Source organism: Delphinapterus leucas, chromosome 10, assembly GCF_059928025.1.
Source record: "Delphinapterus leucas isolate spDelLeu-1000000601 "Yukka" chromosome 10, BTC_Dleu_Yukka2, whole genome shotgun sequence".
In the NCBI taxonomy this organism is placed as follows: Eukaryota; Metazoa; Chordata; class Mammalia; order Artiodactyla; family Monodontidae; genus Delphinapterus; species Delphinapterus leucas.
In genome coordinates this window covers 42,946,628-42,962,212 of record NC_143138.1, presented here as the reverse complement: position 1 = coordinate 42,962,212, position 15,585 = coordinate 42,946,628, and the positions used below count along the sequence as shown (strand labels likewise).

General features: G+C 35.5%; 1 protein-coding gene across 1 annotated transcript in view; it reads right to left on the bottom strand.

Annotated features, from left to right (window-relative positions):
* GFRAL (GDNF family receptor alpha like) overlaps positions 1–15,585 on the bottom strand; it is a 54,846-nt gene that overhangs the window by 34,180 nt on the left and 5,081 nt on the right. The window contains 3 exon segments of the mRNA XM_089919872.1: positions 2,891–3,221; positions 4,114–4,170; positions 8,716–9,126. Coding sequence (XP_089775998.1) covers positions 2,891–3,221; positions 4,114–4,170; positions 8,716–9,126 — 799 coding nt within the window.

Below are 15,585 nucleotides of genomic sequence, written 5' to 3'. Positions count from 1 at the left end.
GTACAGATATTCAAAAGTAGAGGTAAATGAGATGAAGTCTTTTGAGAGTATATCATGTTCCAGACCCTGCACCAAGCACTTTGGAGAGGTTGTGAAACCCATGTGTCCTTGTGGAGGAAAATCACCAACTCTATCAGTCAGTCTGAGGATGTGTTGATGCCAAAGTGAGGTTCATGCAAGAGTTTGTGCTTCAGAATCCATCACAGGGCTTCTCAAGGATTGTAGCAGCGGATCCCATCACTCGACATTAAAATATGGTATTTGATAGGGAAACTCAGATATATCATCCTGAGAAAATTGAATACAAATAACTCAAAGATAATGATGTAGAATATCCAGGGCCCTGGCACTGGAATCAGGTAAAGCTTGGTACCGTCCATGGCGACATCTGGCATTTTTACAGGGATTACTTAAAAAAAAAAGTGTCCTCTGGCTGAGTAAAATGTTATTTGGTTTCACTGCTAGTGAAGATAGATGATAGACAGTAATATTTTATTTGTGATATGAGAAAAATAATACAATCAAATGTTTTTACCACATTTCATTGATTACAGGAGATACCATTATTTTATTACAACTAAAATCACTTGTTGGCAGTTGTTATTGTTTTAATTTAATACTTTTTGTTTTTGGTCACTGAGCTTAAGACGCATTCCAAACATGTTAGGGATATTAAAATGTGCAAAAATTTTGCATCTTTGAATCAATGAAATACAATAATACACTGAATAAGGATTTTTGAGATATAAATGAGTTTGAAAAGTTTTAATTTCATTGTAAAAAATATTTTTATTATTAATTTTATTATTCATTCAAGAGAAATAATTAGTAAAACTTAAAATAACTGATAAACATTTGCAGGAAAAGATCCGCAAATAAAACTTTCTTAAGAACTTTGACATTCTATATAAGTTGAAGCAAAAAAAAAATAGTAAATGGTTTAGCACTCTGCTGAGATCTTTACCCTTTATCTTACAGAATGTGTGCTATAGGGAAGCAGTTCTCTTTTTTTGACAAATGTTTACAAGATCTGCAGCTACTTTGCAAGTTGGAATGCCTGACAGTAAAGGTGTGAGGATAGTTAAAAGGCGGAAGGAAAGCAGTTCACCAAGAATCAGCCCGTTCAGGAGGTGATGTCATTAAATCTCATTTGCCAGTGGTTCAAGCAAGGTGACAAATGTGACAAATCTTGCCCTGAGCTATCACACCTAGCCACTTCTCCACACTAAATGTTTATTTTGACCTTTAAAGGAATTTGCTATATATGGAGTTTTATTCATTTAAATACAATTAAATAAAATAGTCCCTAATAGAAGGTACTGGGCAAAGAAATTAATATGAATTTCTTGGGATAATTATCCCAAGAAGAAGCAGAAGCTTCATCCCAATTAATGCTAGTTGTTAAATAAAGCTCCTTTAATGTGATAATATCAATGTTACAGGTAGTTTTGATTCATCAAGTTTATTCAGTATCCTCTTTCTTTCCTCCATCTTCTGACTCATGTCCAAAGAGGCTCACTTAACTGTGGCTTTCTTACCACACAAAAGATCAATTCACCTTGAATATATAAGGAAATGTGTTAACGAAGACCACAGTGAGGAGTAGAGAAAACCAAGTTGTTGGTTTCAATTTATGGTTTCCAGGAGGAGTTACCTGCAAAGGTAAAGTCTAGTCTCAACTAGCAGCCAGAGTGGATATTTTAACATTCACACCTCTGCTCAAAATCTCCCAGTACCGCTCTCATTTCTCTGAGTAAATCCATTCTCTATTCCTCTTCCCCTTGTGCACTCTACCCTCCTTGCCTGAGATCATGCCACACACATTTCTTCCTCAGCACTGGCTCGTCCTTTTTTTGGTATCTCTTCTTTCCGATATTTACTGAGACAAGCTCATTTTCTCACTTATTCGACTCTGATAAAATGTCTCTACTGGGGCCACCCCATTTGTATTGCAATTCTTTCACTCTTTCTGCCCATTCACATTTCCCCTTATTGCACGTGTGTGTGTGTGTGTGTGTGTGTGTGTGTGTGTGTGTGTGCTCCACAGGGCAGGAATTTTTGTATCTTGTACCCTGATGCCTAAAATAGCAGTAAGTGCCTGGTAATTTTTTTTTTTTTTTTTGCAATATGCGGGCCTCTCACCGTTGTGGCCCCTCCCGTTGCGGAGCACAGGCTCCCGATGCGCAGGCCCAGTGGCCATGGCTCACGGGCCCAGCTGCTCTGCGGCATGTGGGATCTTCCTGGACCGGGGCACGAACCCATGTCCCCTGCATCGGCAGGCGGACTCTCAACCACTGCGCCACCAGGGAAGCCCCTGGTTATTATTTTTTGAATAAACAAATACATGACTAACATCATCGCCTAGAGAATTAAGGGTGAGAGGTTGGGAAGAGAAAAAGGGTGCATTCCTGACACCATGGCACACGTGTGTTGGGGAAATCCAAACTCTAGCTCTTTCCTCATCTCCAGCCTAAGACACAAAATATTTATTTTGAAGTTTAAAGAGTCACCTCGTCAAAATTCTATGACATTTAACAGCCTTATATAATCACACCCCAAAAAAACAATAATAAAATTGACATACAAGACAGGTCTATTAAGCAATTCATGAGTCTCACTTGAATATGAAATTTTAATAATGCTATTTCATGACTACCCAATCCTGACAAACTGAATTTCTTTTATTCCAAAAACATATTCTGCATTTGAATTTCAAAAAGGATACTACACATGTACTATGGATTCAAAACTATGAATTGTCTGGCTTTATTTACATCATGTTGAATGATGGTGGGAACTCCAGCTAATGTAATGAGATCAAGTGTTGGGACTAGACTGTAACAAATAAGGTGCCAAAATCAGAAAGTAAGGTATGTGTGTTTTTACTCACCTGCATAATTCATCATTTTGGCAGCTGTGAATTATATCGAGGCAAGTTGGGGCTGGAACTCTGTTCACTGCACATGGCTTGCTGTGAAGAGCTTCTCTGGACTGCTGACAAGGTACATCAGAAGGAGCACAGTCACAAAAAGCCAACATCTGGGCAGTGTTAAAAGGCATATTTTGGTAGAAGAACTGGATGGCTGCTTGGCAGTGTTTCACATCACACAGGTTTCCATTTGCTGAGCAAGCTTTCAGGTAAAGGGCCAACTGTGTGTTACAGAGCACATCCGCCACACACTCCTCCGCCACTTCCAAACAGGACCTGATCCCTCTGATTCCTAAAAGCAATGATATGCCCAGGTCGTGGAAAAGTAAACAAAAAGCTGTACATGCAGAATCTGCAAAACACTGTGAGAAGTCCATGAGCAAAATACAATGATGTACCCATGTGTTATTTTTGGCAAACATTCCTTTTTTTCCCCCTTAGAGTTAGTATGAACTTACTGGGACCTGAATAGTGGACTATTTGCATCGTCTTTCATCTACACTGGCTACGTGTTGTGATCCAGAAGTGATGGGAAGTGTGTAGGGCCAAAACTGAGCTGCAGAAAAAAAGTCTTGAGCCCAGGTTTCTCAAATGTAAACAGTAAATCTTCAGAAATTGCATTTCAGCTATATAGCTAATGGTGCGTTCAGTGGCCCGAATCAAAATGTTCTTGTTCTGTTGCACTTTTTTTTTGTGGGGGAAATCTTGACTAAAGGCTGTAGCTATTCCAACATACAAAAATGTTCACATTCTGGAAAACACAGGTATGTGTGAATGCCCCGCCCTCAACACATCCATATACACAAAAAGACCTCAATTTAATTTACGTGATCAAAATATCTATGAAATTTAATTAAGACCTAGTCTTTGGTTTTAACTGTAAAGTATTCTTCAGCGTAACTATGAATAAACGATGGATAGGCAAAACAGATGTCACATGAGTGGAAGAAATGCAATGATTTTGTTGCCTTTTTTTTGTTTTTTTTAAATTATATTTATTTATTTAAAATTTTACTGGAGTATAGTTGATTTGATTTTGTTGCACTTCATAGTATTAGAATGATAAAAATATCCACACAATTTATTTTGTAATGACATATCTTTAAGAAACCTAGTAACTACATTTTAAATTATATTGTCCAGTATTTACAATGCAGATCAAAATAACAATTTATAAACATTACCATGATAGGAAAGAGTAGTTAGATTCCACTTGAATTTATTGTCCTCTTTCATGTTATCTAGAAGGAAAACAAAGAGACTATTTTGTTAGTGAACAATGTTCTAAATTTAATAGGAGAATGTGGACTACCTTTATGAGTGAATAATCAAGCAAAAGTACATATAAGCTCATGTAACCCTTATTTAACCCTTGATACACAAAATTAGTGAGGTACAGATGAAGAAAAATAAACCCCTGAAATATCATTCAAGTCAGTTAAACAGCCCTGCTCTGAGTATCCAGTTACTGGAAGATTTAAACAAATGCTAATGACTAGGCCATGTGCTCAGAAGTAAACAAAGAGTCTGTCTGGAGAGAAAGAACAGAAGGAATATTGTCTGAACCAAAAAACTCTTCCCAGTAAAGTCTTAATTAGATTGAAAAGCAAATTAAAGACTATTTCCACCTCTATCTTAGCCTCCCAGAGTTTTTAGGAATTGTAAGTACAGAATTGAAGACTCTCATTGATGGAAGTGAACTTGGTGACCATCTAATGCTAAAACATTTCATTTGAGAAGCATTGGTTGAGAGAGCTGAATCCTAACCACTAGATCACCAGAGGGGAGGGAGAGGGATGGAGCGGGAGTTTGTGGTTGGTAGATGCAAACTGTTACATTTAGAATGGATAAGCAACAAGTTCCTACTGTATAGCACAGGGAACTATATTCAGTATCCTGTGATAAACCATATTGGGAAAGAATATTTTTAAAAAAGAATGTATATATGTGTGTAACTGAATCACTTTGCTGTACAGCAGAGATTGGCTATACTTCAATTAAAATAATGACGTTTAAAAATCTCATTTAATTGTTCTTTCTTTCAAAGATCAACTTTATAAAAAAAGAAAAGAAGCATTGGTTGAGTCCCTACTATATACCAGGTGCCATACTGAAGACAAATCGGCAGTCCCTATTGTCAAACCTATTAGGAAATAGAGACACACAAACAAAATCAAAATAAAATAGATGGAGCACTAGTAGACATATGCATAAAGTGATAGAATAGAATTATTACATTTTAAAACAAAAATTCAATTTTTGCCATTGGCTATTAAGATACTGACTTCTGTTATGGCATAAGTGTCTCTTCATGTTTCAATTTGTCCTGACTTGAGCTGTCTGTCCAAACTCCCTGCCTGCCCATCTACTGCACATATATGATGGTACAATCATAAGAAAATTCTTTTTACCTCCCGGTGTGTCACAGCCTTTCCAGACTCCTTGTTCCATCTGTTCTCATTGTACATGGTTTTTCATTTTTCTACTGGTTAATTCTCAGCTCAAGAATCACTGTCTCTTCTGAAACACACTCTCCTGTGTTTCTGGGATGTTCCTTCTTCTGTGCTACTATTCCATATTGAATGAAATCCCAATAAGCAAATTTCAGAGAGTTCTACAGCTTTTGTAACATACAAAAGTCTAGGTTAGATCTTCTATGATAGGTTAATAGCTCTGCTTTGGAACTGTTGGGTATGGCTGTGCCACTGACTAAAACATATTCAAGAAACTGAGTTCACTTACTGTTATGAACTAAATTTTGTCTCCTTCCAAAATTTATATGTTGAAGCCCTAACTCCTGGTGTGGCTGTATTGGGAGATGGTGTCTCTAGGGAAGTAATTAAGATTAAATGAGGTCCTAAGAGTGGGGCCCTGATCTGGTAGGATTTGTGTCCTCTTAAGAAGAGACCTTAGTGTGTTTCTTCACTCTTTCCTCTTCACATACACACACCCCATGGAAATGTCCTGTGAGTACATGGCAAGGAGCCAGGAAATCTAGAAGCCAGGAAGACAGCTCTCACCAGAAAATCACACTGCTGGACTTTGATCTGGAACTTCCATCCTCCAGAATGATGAGAAAATTAATTTTTGTTGTTCAAGTCACCCAACCTCTGGTATTTAACTAGGGCAGCCTAAGCAGACTAATACACTCACAATATGACTAATTATTACAAAAACAAAAAAACAATTCTTTTACCATGGGGAAACAAATTCTATTATGGACCCATGCTATTTTATATAATATGAGTAATACATTATAATAAATTCTCTGCACATTAAATCCTAATTCACATTAAATCCTAATCCACATTAAATCCTAATCCACATTAAATCCTAATATATGGTGCATACATAGGTATATACACATTTTCCGGAGAATATTTTAAACAGTAGCTTAATTGCTGAAAAGGAGCTAAAGGGCAGTATGTCACGGGAACACAGAGAAACATGCACCCACCAGACCTCCATCTGCGTTATAAGATCATACACATTACAAAACGTACACTGTTCCCGCTTCTTGATCCATTAATATCAAAATATATGCAGACTCTGATATCTTTTCACCCTGCTACCACTCTCGTCCAAGACACCATGCATTTCTCTGTTGACCTCATTTAGTGACATGGTCTCATTTGCGATCCATCAGTGAATGACCCCCACTTTATACCTACAGTACAGATCTCACTTCTATGTGTCATGCAATGAATTTAGATATCAATTCCATACCTAGAACTGTCTACTTGATTTCTTCACTTGGATATCTAACAAATATTTCTCACTTACCATGTCCCAAACTGACTCCTGACCTCTCCTCTGTCCACACCAAAGCCTCATCTTCTGTAGTTGTTCCCATGTTAGTCAATGAAAATAATGGCAACCACATCCTTCTAACTACTCAGGACAAAAAACCTTGGAGTCAATGTTGATTCCTTTTTTCCCCTTGCATCCCCATATGATCCATTCACACCAAAACATATCGAGAATCTGACAGCTGTCCACACTGGTCCATCACCCATCATTACAAAAGTTTCCTAACTGGTCTTTCTACTTGGGCCTTATTTCTCTTCAGTTAGTTGTCAACACAAAAAACAGAATTATCCTGTTAAAGATGTAGATCAGACCATGACACTTCCTTGGCTCAAATCCTTCAGTGGTTTCCTGTAACACTCAGAATATGAGCCAAAAGTTTTGAAATGACCTACAAAGCCTTTCATGATCCTGCCCCTGTTTTATTTCTGACCTCATCTCCTGCATCTCTCCCCCTGCCCTCTCGACTCTACCTCTAGTGTCTTCTTTGCTTTTCCTCAACCTTCCAGACTATCCCCAGCTCACCTTGAGCTTGTGTTTCTGCTGCCTGAAGTGTTCTTTCCCTAAATACCCACATGACTCATTCCCTTGCCTCTTTCCATCTTTACTCAAACATTAATTTCTTCAGATCAACTTTCTGGCCATCCTATTAAAATTACAAACCAACAACTCAGACTTCTTTTTTCCCCTACCTGTATTATTTTTCTGCTTAGCACTCATACTGTTTTTTTTTTAATTTTATTTTTTTAAATTCTATTGGAGTATAGTTGATTTAAAATGTTGTGTTAGTTTCTGCTGCACAGCAAAGTGACTCAGTTATACATATACATATACTCATTCTTTTCCAGGTTCTTTTCCCATATAGGCCATTACAGAATATTGAGTAGAATTCCAGGTGCTATACAATAGGTCCTTGTTGGTTATCTATTTTATATATAGTACTGTGTGTATGTTAATCCCAAGATCCTAATTTATTGCTCCCCACCTCCCATGTTTCCCCTTTGGTAGCACTCATATTGTTTAAAATATACATCTTCAAATCTTTTATCCTATTAATTTCTTCTTAATGGATGTTACAGCCTACTACTAAGACCCCCCTTTTGGTGATCCCAGTATTCATTTCCCCATCTGCTGGTCCTTTTCCAGCATTGCCTCATCCAAAGGGAGTTGCCACATCGAAGGGGGCAGACTTTTCTAGGGGACAGCTCCTATCTAAGGGCTAGTCCATGAGAGGGGCTCAAAGGAGCAGCTCCCGTGTCTCAATGGGCGACATCTCTAAAAGGCCATTACAGAGCCAAACATCTTGTGGAATCAACTGTTTGTTGTGGTCATTGTCTTGCCTTTCAATTTCTTCCTCCACCTAATCCTGTTTTTCTCACTTCTAGATTTTGTTCCTGAGCCCTCAGTCCAGTACTACTCTGTATGCAAACCTCTGTCTCAGAGTCTGTTTCCAGGGAAACTCACCAAGACACTCCTCAACTGAGAATGTAAAGCCCTAGAGAGCAATATTTTTTGTGATTTTTGTTCGCTTTTCTTACTGCTTTTTCCTCAGGTCTTAGAACATGGCCTAGTACATGGTAGGCACTCAAAGAAATATCTATTAAGTAAATAAATCATCATACCTTACTACATTATCTATTTCTTTAATTTTTTAAATCCCCTAAAAAATAGGAAGCTTCTTAAATGAAGGACAGTTTTGTTGTCGTTGTTTTGATCCTGCTGCACCAGACTTAAGACTTAGCACATTATCAATGTCTCATAAGTATTTGTTCAATGAATGAATAAAATCCACATTATTCTAAAACCTTTTAGCATTTATGTCTTTCTTCATAATCCCTTTTAGACATAGTCATAGTATTACGTTTTTAAATTTTCATTGTCTAAGAGAAACACAGGCAGAAATGGCAGAGCAAAGTCTTTAGTCAACTCATATTTGTGATTATACTTAAGGTTCCCAAATTCCTCCCTTGAATACTGACCTGAAACAATGTCTAGGTTGAATTCATCTTCATTGTCTTTACTGAAGGCTGGAACTGGATTCATCTGAGCATCCTGTATACAAATGTCCTCAAACAAGCTTTTCCAAATTTCAATGCATTTTGCTTCTGAAGGGTCATTGCATTGACAATTCCACAAGATTGTTTCTTTCAGACTTTCTCTTAATGCTGCACACAGGTAGCTTCCATCAAGGGTTTTGCATTGCTCTGATTCCCTCCCACAGGCTTTCTTAAAATTTTCATACAAAAGAGCACAATGTTCAGATTCCTGGCAGATACGTGCTGCCACGACGCAGTAGCTCTTTTTGTCAGTCATTAATGACGTATCTTTCTGATGGAGCCATTGTGTGATGTTGGATTGTGCAGCCAAATATGAGGACAGTGCTGATTCTTCTATAAATAAAAAATGACTAAAAATTAAATATTATGACCTTTTAATGTTTTCTAAAAAGTGTATAGACATATCTTTTATAAATATACCAATATCTATTGTCTTTCAAAAGCCATTGAAAAAATATATTGCAAGAGAGCCATTACAAATGATCTTGATTTTCTTAAAAAAATTGAAAGAAAAGTATTGATTATTTATAGTTTATGTAACTAAACATAATGATAATACTCAATTTCATTTAATATTTTATCCTCATTTATTTCGTCTTTTCATTACATTTTGATAATGATTGGTAGAAATCATGTGTAACTTAAAATACTTATAATCCATTATTTATCTTCTATAAAATTTTGTGAATTTCCATTTTATCCTAGAAATTTACCTATACTAAAGTGTTTCTCCACAGTTTTTCATTATTTCCCCTTTAAGAAGCATTTTTAGACAGTTTTTTCCTAATTCCCTTACCCCCTCGTGAAATTTTAATTCCACGGATATATCGTGCATCTGTTTAGGGACTGTATGTATATCTATGCTTTATATATAAGTGAGAGGTTTTTTGCTCATCCCTAAGAACCAATTTTCACCCCTTGGGGGTTATATCCTCATAGAGAATGCATGTTCTACTAGAGAGTTCCAATAAGCACATAATTATATAAACTTTATAGAAAAAAGATAAGGAAAACAACCTCAATATAAGAATCCTTACTTGCTTAACCTAAGCTTTCAGAAGTATACTGTCTAATTCTAAAATGTCTCATCTTCCTCTGAGGTCCTTCATGTGGATCTCCACAATGAAAACTTCCTTGACCCTACCATTCTTCCCAAAGTAACTTTTTCCCCTGGGGTATTCTTCTCTTAAAAAAAAAAAAAGGGTTGTTCTCTTTTGTTTATTAAATGAACTTTCTTATACCTTAGTTTTTACAAATGCCTCATGCAAGATAAAGATAGTATAATCTATTTCATGATATGAAAATGTTTACTTAAAAACTGCCAGGGCATTCTTAGAAGCACTGTTCAGAGTATAGCCTCTGTACTGCATGGGTTTGGAGACACACACTGTGATAAAGGTTTGCACATTTATCAAACAACAGCTCACATGGATTGCTATAATTATTTAAATCAGGCTTCTCTACTGGAACAGAGAACATCTCTCCTACCCCTTTTGGCCAGCATATGCAAGGCTTGTGTGGATGGGATGTATGTGAATTAATGCCATCCTCATATAATTAGTTCTATTATATTGGTAATTATATATTTTCAAATAATCTGTAAATCTGTCTAAATGTCAATCTCTTTTACAGTACATATATATGTATGAGTATTTATATATATATTTATATTTAATAATCGAAGCTAAATGAAATAATCTGGCTAAATGTCAGTTTTACTCTGCTATGTTTTTAGCTAACCAAGAGCAGGGACTGTCTTAACCTATCTTTATTTCCATCCTCCAGCATTTATATGATATCTACACATATTAACTGAATAATAAATATCTTATGAATGAGTATATAATTTAGATGCTCAAAATGTGTTTAAGATTAAAAATAAATGATATATTTATTGATCAGTTACTAGGTGTCAGGCAGTATGTTGAAAATTTATCATATTAAGAAAAAAAAGGAAGAAATGTCAAAGCTGATTTGCTCAAGAAGTTTACAATCTATAATAAAGAATAGAAAAGTGCACGTCTGTTATATGTTGAGAAATGTTTTGGGAATGCAAGGGAGAGAGAGAGAGAGAGAGAGAGAGAGGGAGAGAGGCATTGTATCTTGTTGGAGTGATGACCAAAGAGCTGGTGGAGGATGCTACAGTTGGAATAGGATGAAATAATAAGATTTCAATTATCATTTCCTTTTCCACTCTGAGCTAGATTATAAGCAAGCAGCTGATGCTCTGGGTAAACACCATGATCAGGCCAGGTCCATCATGAAGTGCATTTGTGAGATCATTCAGGTCCTCTGTACAGGGTTTCTATATTCCTGGCTTATCAACATTACAACAGAATAGCATTTAACAAGTATTTATTATGGAAAAAAATGGTTTAAATGTGAACTGATTTCAGTTTAACTGCTCTAAATTTGTATGTACCTGTGGCTGGTAACTATATTTTGCCAGCATCTTGGTCTGATAGAAATGGCCATTGAGATATAAATGAACTAGCCCTACTATCTTGAAACAAAAGTCAATAAATATTTTTAGTATTTCTATACACTTTTGTTTCAGCCTACTTCAACCTAAAACTAGTAAAGACCTACTCATTAGCTAATTAATGTCATTTTAGTCTCTATCCTATTTGACTTCTCTGCATTTATAATTGTCGATTATTTCCTCTGTGTCTTTCTCTCGTTCACTGGCTTCAAAATTCTTCCTGCAGTTTTTGCTTTCCCTGTCTTTAAAAACTTCCTTGTGGTTTCATCAACTAGATTGAAAACGTTGTTATCAAAATACTTATATTCTCACGTCATATCTTTTCCTGGCCAGTCTTATCCTCCTGCATTCTTGTACCTGTTTCTTACAAACCATTGACTCCCAAATCTATATGTCCATTTTAGGATACTCTCCTCAGTGTGAGACCCATGTTTCCAAATGCCAGCCAGATGAGGTCCACTCCATCATTGCTTTTTTTAAACTATATACTCATCATGTGAAATGTAAAACAAAATATTAACATTTCTAACATGAATGTGCCATAGTGTGCCCTCCCAATGCAAACTCTCCAAATATAACTCACCACTTCTGTCCCCAGTCCTGTCTCCGTGTACAGCAATACCCTTGTCCCAAGCCAGAAGCTTCTACCACACATTTAACAACATTCCATACTCCTCATATCCAACGGAAACCAATTACTATTGATTGTAATTTATAAATATTTCTTAAATATCTCTTATCCTTACAGTCCTCAGCACCAGTGTGGTAGTTTAGGCATGAGTCATCTCTCTCCCAAACTCTTTTGATGGCTTTTTAACTGATATCCCTGGCCTGCATCCTTCCCTGCCTCCATTCCCTCCTTTACACCACTGCCAACAAACGATATCCTTCAAAATACTGATTCTGTAGTCTTCTGTTTAAAATGCATTAGTAGTTCCTCAAAACAACAGTTTGAAGTCTAATCTCCTTAGAAAGATATGTAAGTTTAATAAGTTCCTCCTTCTTATTAACATCTGGTTTCTTTCCAGTATCTCCTAAGACTCCTCTGTTCTATAGTCCAGCTTTACCAAGAACGTGTTGCTCTCCAATGTCTTCTGCTTCATTCTACTTCCTCTGTCTAGAACATCCATTTTATTTCATCTCCCTATTGAGTTCAGTTCACCCTAAAAAGCCCAAGTCTGTTATTTCTTCTATGAAGTCTTCTAAGTCTCCATTATTTCTTCTTGTATAACTTTAAGTGTGTAATTGTGTGTGTATAATCTCACGTGTATCACCTCACGTGTATCACATTGTATAGGTGATATTTAGCAGTTATCATTTTCATTAAGAATTGAGACGATACAAAATATGTTCTCTAATGTTATTGGAATTAGATGATTAACAAAGATATCTAAGAAATCCTCAAATATTTGGAAATTAAACAATAGTATTCTGAATAAACTTTGAATCAGAAAGAAAGTCAGGGGCTTCCCTGGTGGCACTGTGGTTGAGAGTCTGCCTGCCGATGCAGGGGACATGGGTTCGTGCCCCGGTCTGGGAAGATCCCACATGCCACGGAGCGGCTGGGCCCGTGAGCCATGGCCTTTGAGCCTGTGCGTCCGGAGCCTGTGTTCTGCAACGGAAGAGGCCACAACAGTGAGAGACCCGCGTACAGCAAAAAAAAAAAAAAAATAGAAGGGAAATAAGAAAATATTTTGAAATAAATAAAAATGAAAACACAAGATATTAAAATTAGTAGATGTGACTAAAATAGCACTTGGAAGGAAATTCATGTAATGAGATGCTTACATCGCTGATAAGATTTCATCTTAAGAAACTAAAACGTGAGGATCAATTTCAAGTCAAATCAAATGCAAAAGAAATAATGTCGAGCAAAATTGAGAGAGAAAGACTGAAAGAAAAAAGACAGAGACAGAGAGATAAATACAGAGACACAGAAAGAGAGAGAAAGAAGGGCACAAATATCCAGTACTTGAACAAAACTGAGGACATCACCTGAACTTCGTCAGACTTTTAAAGGACAACTTGGGAATATTAGGAACAACTTAGCAGAGTGATAGAAACTAAAAGAAAGGGTAAAATGGAAACTCTAAAAGTAAAAATTCAACATAAATCCAACAAATGTCTTTCAAATTCATTGAAAGACAAACTACAAAAGAAGAAATAGAACAGCCTTGAAACAAACACACTGAACATTTAAAAACCTTCCAGTGAAGAACAGCACAGATATCTTCATTGGTAAATTGAATTAAACACTTAAGGAAAAAATAACGCCAATTCTTTTTATATTATTCTAGAATTTAGAGGAGAAGAAAATACTTCCTAACTCATTTTGAAGACAGTATTACCCAGACAACAAAATCAGACAAATACTTTCTAAGAAGAGAGAATAACATGCCAATATGCATCATGAACATAGATTTAAGACCCTCAACAAAATATTAGAAAATTTAATCCAACAATATATAAAAAGAATAATACAATAATACATCATGACTGAGCAGGATGTAGCCTCAGAATGAAGGGCTGTATCCAACATTCAAAAATCAACAATAAAATTTACCAAATACCACTAAAGAAGTAAACATATGATCATTTCAATAGAGGCAGAAAAAGCATTTGCAAAATTTAACATCTACTTATCCATTCGTGATAAAAATTATCTAAGCAAACTAGAAATAGAAAGGAATTTCCTCAGCCTGATAAAGGGAACCTGCAAAGAGCCTACTGCAAAAGCCATTCTTTATTGTGCAAAGCCGAACGCATCCCTCCTAAGATAGGTAAAAAGGCAAAAAATGGCCACACCAAACAATCCTATTTAATATTATACTGGAAGTTCTACTCAGAACAATAGAGCAAGAATAAGAAATAAAGGTTTACAGATTGGAAAGTGAAAAATAAAACTCTCTTTATTCCCTATTCGTAGATAACAAGGCTATCTATGTAGAAAATCCTATAGATTCTACAAAAAACAAAACAAACAAAAACCCCTAGAACTATAAAATGTCCATATAAAATGTCAATTGTATTTCTGTATACTAGCTATGATCAATTGAAAATTAAAATGTAAAATAAAGTGCCCTTTACAACAGCATCAAAAAAATGAAGCATATCTGTAAATCTTAACAAAATGTAAGAACTGTTATATTCAGAAGTACAAAATATTGATAAAAGAAATCAAAGAAGTCCTAAATACATGGAGAGATATACCACGTTCATGGATTTGAAAACTCACATAGTAAATATGTCAGTGCTATCCAAATTGATCTATAGTTTTGAGGTAAGCCAAATCAAAATACCAGCAGGATTTTTCTGTAGACATTGACAAGCTGATTGTAAAATTTATATGGGATAACAAAGAAGGAGACTAGCTGAATCAACTACTTAAAAGGAAAAAAATTAAAGGAATTACACTACTTTATTTCAAGATATCCCATGAAATTACAATAAATAAGACTGTGGAATATTAGCAAAAGTATAGAAATATAGGTAATTGGTATGGAAAAGAAAATCTGGAAGTAGAGCTAGCAATATACAACCTAGTGATCTTTTGAGAAAAGTGAAGTTGAAAATATCTTCAGCAAATGTGGTGGGACAATTAGATATCCATATGGCAAAAGAATACATCTGACCCATAGCTTGCACCATATAAAAAATTAACTCAGAATGCATCATAGACCTAAATATAGAACCTAAACTACATACTTTTGGAGAGAGACTTTACCAAATAATATATAGAGGTGACACATAAGCACATGAAAATATGATCAACATTATTATTATTTAAGTGCAAATTAAAACTACAGTGTGATACCATTAAATATGTTTTGGAATGGCAAAAAAAAAACATGAGTGCTTCTGAGAATGTGGAGCAACTGGAACTTTCATACATTTATGGTGACTTCATATCTGAAATACAGTATTAAAGCTCCTTATAAAGTTAAACATACACTTTACTATATGACCCAATACTTTTTTACCAAAGAGAAATAACTTATATTCATACAAATCTTATATGTGACTATTTATAACAGCTTTATAATCTCTAAAAATCTGGAAACAATGTAAATGACTTTCAGTGGTGAATGGATAAACAATTTATGGAATAACCATACAATGGAATACTACTCATCAAAAAAGAGAACAATTTTTTGATGAATCGCAAATATATTATTTTAAATAAAAGAACACTGGCTCAAAAGGCTACATGTTATATAATTCCATTTATATACAATTCTGGTAAAGGCAAAATTATGGAACAGAAAACTGTCCAGTAATTATTGGAGGGGTTGGACAATGAAACCATTCAA